The sequence below is a fragment of the Lynx canadensis genome, chromosome E1, assembly GCF_007474595.2.
Source record: "Lynx canadensis isolate LIC74 chromosome E1, mLynCan4.pri.v2, whole genome shotgun sequence".
In the NCBI taxonomy this organism is placed as follows: Eukaryota; Metazoa; Chordata; class Mammalia; order Carnivora; family Felidae; genus Lynx; species Lynx canadensis.
The window spans coordinates 12,963,005-12,978,341 of record NC_044316.2 but is presented as its reverse complement, the minus strand read 5'-3'; the positions used below and the strand labels follow the sequence as shown (position 1 = coordinate 12,978,341).

The following is a 15,337-nucleotide window of genomic DNA, read 5'->3' as shown; positions in this document are numbered from 1 at the left end:
TAGATCACCCAGATTTTTCACTTTGTATTCAGAGAGCAGGTGGGTTGTTGACAGGTTACCAGTCCAGAGTGAAGGAGCCACTTGCTCCAGAAGGAGCAAGCTTCCCGTTTCGGGGACCATGCCCTGCTCCAGTGGCAAAGCCTTTTGCAAGCCCCTCTGTCCCTCTCCAAAGGCCCCGGTCAGTGGAAGGATGCTTCCCGCCTCCTCTGTGTGCAGAGGAGAGCCAAAGCCTTCACTCCTTAGCATCCGGGGAGCTGTGCAAACCAACCATGGAGCTTGCTGAGCCACAGGCAGCCCCACAGGCCTTTGCTACCGAGCAGACCAGACAACAGTTAGTGATGAGCTATAGGTCTCTCCCCTTGGGTTTACACGAGGACTCCTCAGACGGTGGGAGAGGGAGAAGGGAGCTAGCCCGGTACTTCACTGTGTTCCATCGTGTCCCTTCCTGACAGAGGAGACTTGATGGGACGTTGCAGCCATCAGGAAAAGTTCATTTCCCGAGCGAGGGCACAAGCAACCAAGCAGATTCTCAGCAAAACAGTAGAGCCTCTTGGCATCAGTAACGTCGCCTTGGGGAACAGGGGTGGGAGGCAGGCTTTTCACTGTCTATTCTTTTGTACCTTTTGTTTGGTTTTTGAATCATATAAGTATTATCTAGTCAAAATATTTTACTTTAAATGCATTGAGCAAAATGTCACCTTCCCGGGGGTGGGGGTGGGGTGGAATCCTCTTGCTCTCAAAGTAGAATGTGTGTAAGTCTGACCTGAAATCCGCAGCGGCTGCCAAAGCTGGCCTTCTCCTCCCTCAGAACCAGGCGCTGCGTATCTCCTTAACCAGTGCTCTCACACGTGAACGTTCGTACAAATCACCCGAAGTCTTGTTGAAACAGGTTCTGATTTCGGAGGACGACGGAGGGGGCAGAGACTGCCGTTCCAACAAGCTCCCAGGTGATGCTGATGCTGCTGGTCCACAGGCCACACCTCTGAGTGAGTAGCGAGGCTCTGCAGCCACTAAATGGGGGAAGCAGCGTAGTTCAGCAGGGTGGGGCTGGGAAGGAGGAGGGTAGGGAGAGAGGCTGGGGTGAGGGGCGAGGGCCTCCCTGTTAACAACTGCTTCCACCTGCCAAGTGAGCTCCACCTATTTTTATCTCCTTAGCCCTTCAGACCCCGCCTATGAGGAGAAAGCGAGGGAAGCTGGGTAGGGACACTCAGCCCCACAGAACCGCAAGGGAGAAACGACACAGGCAGCTGGTCTCCCGTTTGGGGGAGACACTATGCCCAGAGCTTCCTGAGGCTAGGCAGGAGGACTGGAGCAGAAGCCTCCCTGCCTCCCCTTCCCCACCTTACCTGGAAACCCTCAGAGGCTGCCTCTCCCCTCAAGGGCTAGCTGCCTCTTTCCAGGCCCAGGCCTTCCCTGGTTGCTTCCTTGGCCACCTATTATTTTATCCCTGAGGGCAAGGCCAAACGTCCCCTTGGATGCTGGCCAAAGTCTTTCTCTGAGGAGCCATCATTCTCAACAGGGATTTGTGAAAGTCTCAGCTAGAGGCTGGAGGAAGGCCAGAGTGGCTGAGCCGGGCTGTGACGTCTGTTGGCTCTGGAAGGAATTACACGTGTGCTCCCCGCACCCAGGGGCCAGGTCAGCATCTCATTTAAGGATCTCTTGGATAGGGCACAGCCCACAGCACATAGCATTCACTGTGTGAATGAATGAATGAACTGAGTTCTCGGAAAAATGAAAACACTCGAGTACCACTCGGGCCGCTGGCCTTCCCCACTTCCCTCTCCAATTCCTCCTCTTCTAGATCCGAGCCACACTGGCCACTAGGAGGCTTCCCTCCCCTGACACACAACGAAAAGCTTGTAGTAAGATCCCAAGGTGCAGAAGAGATGGCTGTGACCGGAAACACCTGTCCCACGCAAACACAAAGAGTTTTCAGTTCAGAGCTGCAGGCGGTTCTGCCGCAACATCTTCACCAAATCTGCTCTCAGCGAACACCTCTGGCTATGCCTCCGCTGTCTGCAGGTTCTGTAGCTGTTCCACATTCACCTTTCCATTCCCCGGGTGGCCAGACCTGTGTGGGGGGAGTAGGGGGCACACAGAGGACAACTGGGGACCCTGTGAAGAGGGCAGGCCTCCCTAAGGGCAGACTCCACCCGCGGCAGCCTCTCGCTGGTGGCACTGCAGACAGAGAGTTCGCAGAGACGGGCAGACTGGCGGAGTCCCTGGCCACAGCCCAGGTCCGTGTAGGTGCTCGGGCCGGGGCCTCCGGAGCTGTACCAGCAATGAGCAGCTGCCCTGTGGTGGCACCCTGAGGGCACCCGGGCCTCCCACAGCAATAGGCAAGGCTGGTCCCACAGCCAACACCAGCGGGGTGGTCATTCTTCCCTCTCACAGGCTGAGGAGCTCAGGGAGCACATTGGGAGCTGCTGCTAGGACCCCAGCCTCCCTGCCTCCATGCCACAGCCCCGTCTCTGTCTTCCTCACTTCTCTCCCTCCTTTGCCTGCCTCTCCTTCCCAGTCCATTTCTCACTCCTGCCCTGCACAGGCCCAGCTCCCCACTGGAAGCTGCCAGTCCCTGAGTCAACAAAGAATGAAAGCTGGGAACCAGAGGAAAGTCCCCCGGTCCGGGCCAGTAAATGGATATGGTTTACAAAAGGAGAGTTAGCAGCCCAGCCTGACTGAGCAAGAGGATCCCCTGTGTGCAGCCCCCAGTCGGGGAAATAAAGGGCGTTTACAGGCCCAAAACGGGCCACGTACCTGCTCAAGGACACACAGGCAGAAGGAGAGGCCTAAGGCCAGCCTCCTGACCCAGCCCAGGGCTGCCTCCTGCACCAGGCTGAGGTCGCATCTGCAGATATGGCCAGGCTCCCCAGGGAAGGGCAGCCTGCAGGCCCACCTGTCAACATACCACCACCCTCCTAAGGCGAGGGCAGCTCCAGAATTTCTGGAAGGCATCTGATGAGGAGTAGGGGAATGGGGGGCTTGATAAGGCAGAAAAGTATCATGGAGAAGAACTGGATTCTAGAGACATACTGACTAGGTTCAAATCCCAGCTCTGCCATTTATTAGCTGTGTGGCTTGAGCAAGCCACAACCTTTCTTGCCTCAGTTTCCTCATTAGAACAGGGACTGTGAGTGTCCACCTCATTAAGTTGCTGATGGGTTCATACAAACAAAGAGCTCAGAGAGGTGCCAGGCAGAGGAAGCCTGAGGAAATGACATCGTACTCTTGTCTTAATTCTGGGATAGCACGGCAAGCAGACAGCTTTGTGGTAACTTAGGGGTGTTGAGGAAATAATGGGGATCACAAAGGAGCTAAAGCACCCCTGTCCCCCACAAAGTCCAGCTTGGGTGGGTGCTCCTGCGTCCCGGATGTCCTGCCTTGTGTCCAGGTCACCCTGGAGCAGGGAGGAGAGGAGAGGGCCAGGCCGTCTCTGCAAGGCTCGTTCTCGGGTCCTCAGCCCAGCAGCCCCTCACCTGGCGGGCAGCCATTCTCCTTCTGGCTGCCGCCTCCGTGCTGTGCCTCCGGCTGCTCGGCCAACCCAGGCCCCGCTGCCGCCTCCTCTGCGTCTGGGGTCCCGTCCTGTTGCGAGGACTCAGCCAGGACCCGTAGGACGCTGGGCAGGACAGGACCCAGTTAACCCTGGCCTGCAGAGCCCAGCCCACCTTCCCCAGACTGGCGGGGTGGGGGCGTGGGGCAGGCCCTGTAGATCCCCTCGCCCTGTGGGGGGCACCCCTCTTCCTCCAGCAGCTCAGCCAGGAGGCATGGGCAATGAGGGCTCCGTCTGCGACCAGGGTCAGGGCTGAGGGCTCAGCCTGCATCAGGGCTGGGTTCAGTCCAGGCAAGTGATGTGGGCTGACCCTCCACCTGCTGTCCCAGGCTGCGGTGGGGTGGAGGGAGTGCCCAGGTGCCCATCTGGAGCCCACCATCTGCAATTGCCCATTCTGATCCCAGCTCCTCCAGAATGGCTGGGTCAGAACCCCTTTCCCCTTCCAGTGTGCCCACAGACATGAGGGTTTCCCACTCATACTATGTTCTGCTGCTATGAATACACGCATACACACCACCATGCTCAGGGCCCGAGAGAGCCTGGAAATGGCCCCCACAGGAAAAAACAAGAAATCTATCGTCTTCTTCCGTTACCACTCCAGCTTCCCTCAACCCCAGCCAACCAGGACTACCAAGTCCAAGAATCCTAAAACATAAGTGCTAGCACGCTCACGGAGAGAGAAACTGAGGCCCAAGGAGGCCTCGGACTTGTCTGAAGTCACATGGCAGATAGCGGCAGAGTCAGGCCTGGAAACCAGGTCCCCTGCCCATGGCCTCTGGAGGCCTTTTCTTCTGCCAGCTGCTCTGAGGCAGAATCCAGCTCTGTAAAGCATGTTCTCAGAACATTCCACCTTCCGCGGCCCTTCCAGGGGACCTCCCAATGGCCCTGCCGTCACACACCAAGCATTACCATCCAACCAGGGTAAAGTTTCTAGGCCAGGGAGGGGAGCTCTGATCAAGGGGGCCCCCACAAAGGTCCCCCCAGGCTGCAGGGGAAGAAGCATAACTGACCTCACTTCCTCGTACTTCTTGTCTCGGTAAAAGTGGCTCTTCTTGATTAAGTAGATAAGTACCAAGTCACAGAAGAAAGCCCCCTGCAGCAAAAGAGTTAGGGTTCCTGACTCAGAATCCTAGGTTTCCAGAAAGCACCCTGCCATTTGACACACAGTACCTTCCGTCGGACCCTACAACAACCCCTAAAGAGCACCATTATCTCCAATCGATAGGAAACTGGGCTCAGAAAGAGGCACCTTTGGGGCGCCTGGGTGGCGCAGTCGGTTAAGCGTCCGACTTCAGCCAGATCACGATCTCGCGGTCCGTGAGTTCGAGCCCCGCGTCAGGCTCTGGGCTGATGGCTCAGAGCCTGGAGCCTGTTTCCGATTCTGTGTCTCCCTCTCTCTCTGCCCCTCCCCCGTTCATGCTCTGTCTCTCTCTGTCCCAAAAAAATAAAATAAAATAAAATAAAAATGAATTAGAAAGAGGCACCTTTGTCCAAGGCCACAAAGTTTGTCCGTGGTACAGCCAAAGTTCGCCCGGAGTTAGCAGATGGACTCCATCTGCTCTATCAGGCCAGGCACCCCTGCGTTGCCCTGACCCCATCCAATCATGTCTTCAACAAATGTCTACTGAGCACAGGCATTGCAGAGGGAGCAAAGGAAATCCCAGAGGGCCCGTGTTGCAAAAGCAAGAGACACTTCTGGAGATGGGGATGGGGACATGGGGACCAGCCTGAAAATTTTCTTATAATGCCTTTGAGGCCTTGGTCTTAATCCCTCAGGGGGAGGCCTTGAATAGGGGCAGACACAGAACTGTGGCATTCTAGAAATTTCTAACGTTCTTTCTGGTAGTGTGAGAGACGGGTTGGAGAGGATCTGAAGAACAAGAATGACAGGGGTGGTCAGGGATGGGGGAACGACAGGATGAGGTTGAGGACGGAGCTAACCCAGGGGAACCCACCCACACCTGTTCACAGGGGCTTCGGACCAGAGCGCATGGTGCACACGCCCGTCTCATCCACCAGAGGGCCACTCCAGCCGCAGCACGGAGGGGTGGGGGTGTTTCCTACCAGAAAGAGGAGGGAATGAAGCAGTGGGGGTGGGCCAAGGGAGACCTGGGCCTCTGACTCAGGGCACTGCACAACTCTTCCCCCGCCCCTGCCCAGATGCCCCAAATGTTATTTATCAACTCCTCCTTCCACAGAGAACACTCCACCCAACCCAGCCTCCGCCACCACCTTTCCCATTACCTTGATTTCACAGGTATGTACCCCATGCGCTCGTGTTCCGATTTACCCACATCATAAGAAAGTAATGACTGACAGTGGCCCCTCTCTAAGAAAGTTACATAAGCAAACACAGGATTCCCTAACAATGGTTGTTTGCAGTGAAGAGGAATCCTTTGGGGCTCACTGTCACCCACCACCTCTCAGGAGAACAGCCTTGCTGAATCCTCTGACTTGTTGATACTGTTACACGGTTTTCCTGGCCTCAATAAAAAGTCCATCCTAGGTCCTTCCAGAGGCCTCCAGTGGGGCCAAGAGGACGAGGCTGCCGGAAACCCTGGCAAGGAGCTTGCCAGGATGGGCAGGGGCCACCCACGGACAGCTCCCATGTCTTTAAAAAAAACTTCCAGAAGAAAAAAGGGGCATGACAAGAGATTCGGGGGAAAGCGTTGCCCACCCTCCAGCAACTATTTCCTCTCCTGTGCATCCCTCTGGGCCCAGCTGGACAGATCTGAGGAAGGACCACAGCCTGACTCCCTCAATGCTCATCTTTTTAGCCCCCGGATTTCCAACCGGGGGTGATTTTGTTCCCCGGGGGACATGTGGCAATTTCTGGAGACATTTCTGGCTTTCACAAGGGGGAGAGAAAGCACTGTGGGCATCTAGCGGGGAGGTAGTGCAATGCTGTTAATCATCTCACAGCACACAGGGTGGCCCCACACAGAAGAGCATAAGCAGTAGGGCCACAGCTGAGCAGCCCTGCATATAGCTGGATCCTGCTTCTTTTTAGCAGCAGTGGAGATGAAGCTTAGAAGTTCAGGGTTGACCCAGGATCCCAGAGAACCCCAGCCCCGCCCCCAGCTCCAGAGCTCCAGGCAGATACCTCCCTGGCTCTGGAAAGAGAAAGTCAGTCAGTCACTGCCACCTGGGGCTGTTGGCAGGTTTCAAGTCCCAGAAAGCCCTCTACCCGCATCCCACTGACCTCGCCCGTTCTTATTCTTTCTGAGGCATAAGGACAGCACCTCTGGAGCAGTGTCCCCCTCCACGGCCAGTGCTCAGAGGGTGAAGGTGAGGGGAAGGAGGTACTCACAGCACCCATGAGCGCCACCCCAGAGCCAATGTTGATGATTGTGGGGATGATGTTGAACTTCCCTGCCTGTAGCACAGAGAAACACAGCAGGGTGAACAAGGAAGGGCGGACAGCAAGATTCCTAGGTACTCCCAACATGCCCCACTCCAGACCTGCCCGGCCTCAGGATGAGAGATACACCCACACACCTTGCCATTCACCATCACATCAAAGCGGATCCCATAGGCCTTCATGAGGGTGCGGAACTCCACTCCAGCTCCATCTCGGTAATATTTGGCAAACCTAGGGGAGACATGGTCCAGGGGAGAACTTCTGTGCTTGGCAACACATACCAGGTCACTTTGGAGATTTATGAGCACCCCCGGGGAGGTTGGAGACCCTCTTGCTAACGTTATGGTAAAGACTCCTCCAGATCTTTGAAATCCTTACAGACATCCCCCAAGAGGCAAGGGCTTTCCCACAACACACTGGGCCAACCCAGGGCCACTACAGCACTGATGGAAGTGACCGAGCTAAGAAGCTAAGCCTCGGCTTCCTGGCGAACCCACAGGGTGACAGGAACTTCTCTCCTCTCCCAGTGATGCTCCCAGCTGGCACCCCTCACCTCTCCTCAGCTCCTTCTCCCTACACCTCCACTCTGACAACCTCCCCCCAGTAAGGGGTGTCATAGTGCTGGCACCCAGAAAAGGACAAAATGTGGCCAGGGTCACAAGACAGCAAGTCTAGCCCCAGTTACCTGAAGTTGTACCCAGAGGAGATTGAGTTTTCTGAAAATTTGTTGTCCAGACGGCTAAAAGAATAGCGAGGGTTGCATTCAGAAGGAGCTTTATCAAGATCACAATCCCATTCAATCTGAATTCCTATCACACCACCCTTGATGAAGAAGAGACAAGAATTAGTGCACAGAACTTTGTGGAGATGGGCAGAAGTCACAGACCGGCTCTTCACCGAGAGCTGGACAAGACGGGGAAAGTGCTCAGGCCACGGGTCAGCCCCGCCGGAGCATCCTCCCAGGAGGAAGGCAGAAGCTCCAGGTCCCTTTGGAGAGGCTGAGAAAAGCACTTTGCTGACAGCCCCCACCCCCCAAGTCCCCTGTTTCATGCTTCCAAGGAGAAGGGAACTACTGGAGCCAGCACCTTACATGACAGCCAGACGCACCAGTGGGGCTCCTTCGGGCTCAGTTTCAACTGATGCCCCCAAGGACTGCGAACCAAACAGCAGGTGCTCGCTGTGCGTTTCACTGAGTGCCTGGGTTCTGACAGGCTGTGCGTCAGAGCTAATCCTGAAGACAGTGAGTCCCTGGGGCAGGGGACTCTGCACTACCACTCGACCCCAGGCATCCCCCTCCTCACCACCCTCTTCCTGGGCCCAGGCCCAGAGCTCTTGGGCCCGTGAGCCCCCAGGCAGGGCTCCCTGAGTGCACGCTACCCACCTGCAGGGCTATCTCCTGGAAGTTGCTCCCCGTCCAGCTGACCACAGACCCCAGTCGGAAGATGGGGCAGTAGGGGTTCTCAGGGCCAAAGTGACAGGACTTCAGGAAAGCCTTGTCTTTGGTGTCCAGCACATTGGTCCTGGATGGAGGCCACGAACAGACAGTGAAATGAAACCAAGACTGGCTGTTCCCGGGCCAGATACAGCCTGACTGACGCAGGAGTCCCAGGGCCTTTACCTGGCCCAGGCTGAGTCCCCAACTTCAGCCCCTACTCAAGTCCTGACTACTCCCCCTCAGCACCCTCCTCCATTCAAGGACAGAACGCCCCTCCCACAGCAGAGGGGAGGCGTGCCCCAGCATCACCCAGTGGTTCGTTCACATGCAGATGTCACACACGCCCATGCACACGGGCCCACGCACAGTGAACAAGGAGGCAGGCCCTAGATCCCCGGGAACCAAGTCCCACATACTTGGAGAAGTTGAATTTGGGGAAACGGATGAAGTTCTTTATGTAAATGGTGAAGTCTTCAGCCTTGCCCAGGAGTGGCTTCCTGCAAATCAAGCCAGGACAGTCTGTCCAGGAGGCCCTGGCCCTGCTCCCTCTGTACATCCCCCCAGGCCTGTGGCACGGCTGAAGCCTGCCTGCTCCCTGGGTCCCCTGGAGCCTTTGCCGAGGACCACCAATTTGTTCATGTTGGGGTGGTCCTCAGGCCTTTGTGGGGTGTCCTCAGAAAGAGGATCTCAGAGTACACATGTCTCCACCATCAGGCTGAGACCCGCTCACTGCCCAGGTAGCTCTTCAGGGTCCCGAGGCCATAGCCACTCACGTTGGCCTGGACTTTGTCTCCACTGGGCACCAGGCGAAGATCTCGCAGGTGCCCCTTTGCATGTTCCCCACCCGAAGGCAGCGGCCAGTCCGCACTCCTGCGAGATTGGGACGGGAACAATGCTATAAGCCTCCTGGCTCCAATCCCCCCCGTTTTGCTCCCAACCCCGCCATTCCAGGCCTCACCATTTCCAGCCACAACGGGCTCCCCGGGAGGGCAGTCACTGTCTCTGTAACACAAGGCATCCGGAATGCTTTCACTCTGCCGGAAGAGAAGGGGCACCTGGCTGGGCGTTCCCCTGCAGGGGCTCCAGTTCAGAACCAAGGTCCCACCCCAGGAGTTGGGACGGGGTTCCTCCCCTGAGTGGGGCCACACACACCCTGGGAAACATGCTTCTCTCCCCCCAAGTGATGCAGGTCTGTGCTCCAGTATACATATCCTCTGGGCATTGGAAGGGGGCAGAAACCCCTACTTCAGGAGAAGGGTAGACCCCAACCACTGATGGAGGCTCACCCCCCCACCCCCAGCTTTCTGCACCAAATCAAACCTCAGCACAGGTTTTCTGCTGCTGGTTGGGGGTCACGATCAAGTTGGTGACGACAAAGAAGACGTTCTCTCCCTGAGAAGCCAGAGAGGGGTTGAGGGACATCCTCTTACCCTCTCAGGGACCCTCCTTCCCAGGATTCCTGGCAGGGGGTGTTGAGGACAACGGGGCCACAAAATCGGTGGATCCCACCCATTTGCCCACTGACTCTGAAGTCCTTGAGTAGATGTCCTTTGATAGGTCCCTTTCAGGCCCACAACCCCAAACTGGCCCCATCCACGGATCCCTATTCTGACCTCAGCCCCTGGGATCTAAGCCCAGATCTGGGAGAAGAGGTACTGACAGGGTGGCCAAGGCCCTGACCCGGGCCAGTTGTGAATAGGCCAGGGAGCCATTCCCAAGGGCAGCAGCTAATGTACGGGAGCAGTTCTCTGTGCCAGGCCCCCTGACTCACACTGATCTGGAACTCCTTGGGGCCCCATTTGGTCTCTACAGGCTCAGGGTTTGTTGGGAAGGGAGCGGTCCCATAGGTGTAGTCAAGGAGGACAAGGGGTTGGTGTTGGGGGAAGGATCTGTGCAGGGTCTCCATCTGCAAACCCTGGCAGCTGTCCCGGGCCAAGGGAGAAAATTGATGAAGTCCCTGGGTACCTCAGCAGCTTCCTATGTGACCCACCCTGAGCCAAGCCCTACTTGCGGAGGTCCCAGTGCTGGGTGGGGCTCAGACCTGGGGTGGGATGACGTAGTCCGCAACATCCCAAAGTCGCTCTCCGAGCTCAGAGGTGTTGGTGAAGGTCACGCCCTTGACTTTCGTGATGATACTGCTCTGCAGGGAGGTGTCGGTGTCTTGGTAACCCTTCTTCACCAGGAACACCCACCTGTGGGAAGAGGGCCCGGCAGGTGGGCATCAGCGTCACTGCTGCCCTCTGGGAATCTTCCCCGGGGTATTCACCTTTCCCCAGCTCCTGGGCAGGGGCCACGATGGCACTGCTGCCTGAGACCCGGTCCTGCAAGCAGCAGAGGCGACAAGCAACCCTGAGAGCAGGAAGATGGCTGCCCTCAGGGGCTAAGGCCTTGAAGCTGGCCCAGGCTGTGCCAGCCCGCTCACCCCTGCGCTGGTGATGTGACCTCGGGAGGGCCGATGAACTCCGGGGGTCAGCACAGGGACAACAGTGCCTCCCTCCAGGGGTGTGAGGACAGTTAAAGGAAATGGGGCATAACCTGAAACTAATCATGAGGACACCTCAGACAAATCCAGCCTGGGGCATTCTACAAAAGAGTACAAAATCCTATACTCTTTGACACCCAAAACACATGCAATAAAAGAAAAAATAGATGAGTGGAACTTCATCAAAATTAAAAACTTTTGTGCATCAAAGGACACTGTTGAGCAAATGAAAAGATAACCCACAGAAAGGGAGAAATATTTGCAAATCAGATAGCTGGTCAGGGTCTGGTACCCAGAACATATAAAGAACTCTTACAACTCAGCAATAAAAAACACAAATAACCCAGTTAAAAAAAGGAAAATAACGAGTGTTGGTGAGGCTGCAGAGAAACGGGTACTTGCCACGGTACAGCTGCTGTGGCAAAGTCTGACCATTCCTCAAAAGGTAATGATCTGTCCTCGCAACTTCACTCCAAAATATACACCCCAGAGAACTGGAAACCCACATGCACACAAAAACTTGCACATGAATGGTCTCAGCAATGTTGTCTGTAACAGCCAAAAGGGAGAAACAACCCAAATGTCTGTCCACACAGAAGAACAGACAAACAAAACGCGGTTTATCCATACAGTGGGATCGTGTTCAGCCATAAAAGGAATGAATGACTCATATACGCGACAGCATAGGTAAACCTTGGAAACATTCTGTTAAGTGAAGTAAGGGAGAATGCCAACCCATTGCTAGCAGTTAGTTACGGGTTTTCTCCTGGGATGATGGACAGGTTCTGAAATAAGATAGCGGTGATAGTTGTAAACATGGTGAGTATTCTAAAAGCCACTGAATCGGATAATTTTAAATGCTTGAAACGGTGTGTTACATACTATGTGAATTTTACTTCAATTTAAAAACTGTAATAAAATAAAAATCCTGCACTCTTCAAAAAACATCAGTGTCATGAAATACAAAGACAGTCTCAGGTACAATTACAGATTAAAGGAGACTAAGGAGATAAGACAAATGAATGCAAGGCAGGATTTCAGGGTTGTTTTTTTTTTGTTTTTTTTGTTTTTGTTTTTTTTGTTTTTTTGCTATTAAAGGTAATTATTAGGGGTGCCTGGGTGGCTCAGTCGGTTGAGCATCCAACTTCAGCTCAGGTCATGATCTCACGGTCTGTGAGTTCAAGCCCTGCGTCAGGTCTGTGCTGACAGCTCGGAGCCTGGAGCCTGCTTGGGATTTTGTGTCTCCCTCTCTCTCTGCCCCTCCCCCATTCATTCTCTCTCTCTCTCTCTCTCTCTCTCTCTCTCTCTCTCTCAAAAATAAACTTAATAAAAACAATTTTTTAATAAAAATAAATAAAGGTAATTATTGGAACCATTTACAAAAGGTCTGTAGGTTAGAAAATAATATTGATTCAATGTTAATTATCTAATTTCCATAGCTGTACTTGGTTAATTAAATAAGAGAATTCCTTGGTTTTAAGAAATACACACCAAAGTATTTAGTGGTAAAGGGGCATAATGTCTGCAACTTACTCTTAAACAGAAAAAATTGCATATATACACACACATCACGTGTGTGGAGAGAAAAAGGGAAAAGGACAACACAAACGTAGTAAAATGTTAACATCTGAGCAATCTAGGTGAAGGACGTTTCAAAAAGTTTATGCTACTCTTGTAACCTTTCTGTAAATCTAAAATTATTTCAAAATATCAAAAAAAATTTGTTTTTTCAATGAGATGGCACATGTAAATTGCTTAGCACAGTGAGTGCCACGCCAGGGAAGAGCTCAATAAATACAACTCATCAACTTACTGGTGACGTGACAGTTAAGGTTAGAGACTATACAGCTTGACCGCTTGGGAAAGTTGGGAGGCCAGGAGAGGGCAGGAAGCTGCCTGCCTGAGGTCATGCAGGAGTGATGGGGGATGGCCTTCACCTCCCATGATGCCAGTAAGGGTTCTTTGCATAGCAGGTGCCAACCAAAATGTGCCCACCCTCTTCATCTCTGGAGGCAGACCTGCTATGCCCTAAGTCCTAGATTCTCCTTGTCTCCAAGGAACCCTGAGAGGGCTGGGACAGTGAGCCAACATTAGTAGGCACAAACTGGGCCCAGCCTGGACAGAAACATTGAGCAAATTCTCAGGGAACAACACTCATTCACTCATTCATTCATTCATTTCACACCTACTTCCTAGCAGTTAGGTGATGCCAGGCCCTGCCTGCCTTCATAGTGTCTCCAGAATGGACAGGAGTCAGGCATTAAGCAAACGATCCCTGTGGAATGCATCAGAGTTATTCGAGAACGTGGGTCTGAAGCATGAGCGGGCGCTAACCAAGGAGAGGCGTAAAGGCGCACGTGGCTGAGGAACAGCGTGTCCAAAGGCCCTCAGGTGGGAGGCATGCGGGTGCCTTAGGGATGAAGCTCCACGGGCAGTTGGGGCAGTGGGGGCACTTGGCTTCCTAGTGAGGTCAGGGTGGCGCTCCCAGGAGGAGCATCTGTTCCTCCCCCAGTCAGGAAATAGTAGGGACTCAACAGCATTTACTGAAAGCAGCAAAAGAGGCACACCAGCCTCCCAGACATCTGGTGTCATTTCCTCCCTCCACCTGTTCCCTCCCTCCTTGGGGGCGAGGGTACTGAACAGTGCCTGGCCGAGCAACTCCAAGGAGCTGCCGCCTCTACCCATGGTGCCAGCTCCCGCCAGGTGGGAGGGGGGAAAGGTAGAGGCAGAAGGTCCGGCTGGGTGCCCGGTAGAGGGCCTCAGGGCAGGACCCCCAGCGGGATACCAGAGAGGCCGCCCGGGGTGTGCTGAGTTGACCAGAAGGGAGTGCTGGGACATACCAGGCTGCTGAGTTGTCCCGGCCAGGAGCTTGCCACTGAGCTCAGTGATTATAAATAACCCACCCGGTGCCTGGGCCTGCACCAAAGAGACCAGGGAGGCTCCCAGAGAGACAGCTGGAGCCAGGCCCCTGCGTCTTTGCCCCTTTCGAGTGGCCCCGACCCCAGGGCCCCGGCCCAGAGGAAGGAGCTGCCCACGGAGAGGCTGGTAAATGAAGGAACACAGATTTCCCTGCCCGCATCTCATCACCTCCAGAGCCGGTGGGGAAAGAGGGCTCTCTCCTTACCTGCCACCCTTAGACCTAAGAGCCCCTGGCCGAGCCCGAGGAACGCTCGTCCAGGTCCCAGGTCCCTGGAGGGGGCAGCCGCGGCCCCGCGCCTCCCCCACCCCCCGACAGCCCCCGGAGAACTCACACCACCAGGTAGGTCAGGATGGAGACCTGCAGCAGCCGGTAGAGCAGGCCCACCTTCTTGTTCTTGGCGATGACATATTTCTCGGTCTTGTAGTCCAACAGCGACTGGGAGAGCCCCTTGCAGCCCGCCTGCCCCATGGTGCTGCCTCACCTGCGCCTGCGGCCCGGGCCTCCGCTCGGGTGCCGCATGGGAGTCGCCTCTCGCCGCTGCTCCCCGCGGGTCCTAGGAGGCTCGTCACTGCGGCTCCCGAAGGCGCGACTCCAAGCAGCGGGGTCGCCGGCCGGGCGTGCAGGGCGAGGAGCGCGCGGGGGCACCGGCCGCTGCGGGCGAGGCTGCGGAAGCCGCGGCCGGGGCCCGGGGGGTGGGGGTGGAGTGGGGGTGGGAATGGGGACGGGGGCGGCGCCGGGCCGCGACCTTGCTGCCACCTCGCCCTCTTCCTCCTCTGCTGAGGGCGACACCCCGACCATCTGCCGGGCCACCGGCCGGCGAGGGCACTCCTGAGGCGCAGGACCGCACGTGCGGGGCAGGAAATCGGAAAGCCGGCGCTGCAGGGGCGAGGAGAGGAGAGTAGGCAGGGCCGCTTTTCAAACCCACCTTTCTCTACTCCCAAAGAAATCCCAGGGGGCGTTGAATAGATGGAATAGATAGGGAAACTGAGGCCAGGGGTGGAGGGACCTACAGCGCAGGAAGTGAGGAGGGGTTGAAAAAAAGTTGGAGGCAAACACACCAGGTTTCTTGATTTTTCCTGCTCTCTGGGGAACCTTGATTCTCACCACTCAGGCTGAAAACACTGAAGACAGGCCCAACCCACGGCTCCTGTGTCCTCTGTGTTTAAGTGGGTGTTCCTACTGCAGCAGCTGCCTCTCTTTTAAAACCCCACGTTCCCAGGGGGTCAGTTGGCAAGCAGGCCCCAGCCAGCGCCCACAGCATGAACTCCCCACCACACCTAGGACAGACGGATGGGGTGGGGGTGTGGAGATGCAGGCAACCAGGACCTAGGATCATAAAATATGCCAGGGGGGTGTTCAGACCAACTGTTTGAAAGGTCCCCGGGGCGCCTGGGTGGCGCAGTCGGTTAAGCGTCCGACTTCAGCCAGGTCACGATCTCGCGGTCCGGGAGTTCGAGCCCCGCGTCGGGCTCTGGGCTGATGGCTCAGAGCCTAGAGCCTGTTTCCGATTCTGTGTCTCCCTCTCTCTCTGCCCCTCCCCCGTTCATGCTCTGTCTCTCTCTGTCCCAAAAATAAATAAACGTTGAAAA

The 15,337-nt window shown here is 55.5% G+C and overlaps 1 protein-coding gene across 2 annotated transcripts; it reads right to left on the bottom strand.

Moving 5' to 3' along the window:
- Positions 1-1,585: 1,585 nt before the first annotated feature.
- Positions 1,586-15,124, bottom strand: P2RX5 (purinergic receptor P2X 5). 2 transcript variants are annotated; one of them, XM_030296889.2, is made up of 14 exons: positions 14,080-15,124; positions 10,388-10,538; positions 9,667-9,738; positions 9,305-9,380; positions 9,120-9,216; positions 8,763-8,843; positions 8,293-8,431; positions 7,597-7,733; positions 7,049-7,142; positions 6,861-6,926; positions 5,512-5,610; positions 4,561-4,643; positions 3,477-3,616; positions 1,586-2,071 (listed from the first exon to the last, which is right to left on the bottom strand). In XM_030296889.2, the coding sequence occupies exons 1-14, from the start codon at positions 14,214-14,216 to the stop codon at positions 2,043-2,045; spliced, it is 1,401 nt and encodes a 466-aa protein (XP_030152749.1). In that variant the 5' UTR covers positions 14,217-15,124; the 3' UTR covers positions 1,586-2,042. The 2 variants fall into 2 exon arrangements, with proteins under 2 accessions (XP_030152749.1, XP_030152750.1); XM_030296890.2 differs by lacking the exon at positions 5,512-5,610 and having other exon boundaries at positions 14,080-15,118.
- Between the last annotated feature and the right edge of the window lie 213 nt (positions 15,125-15,337).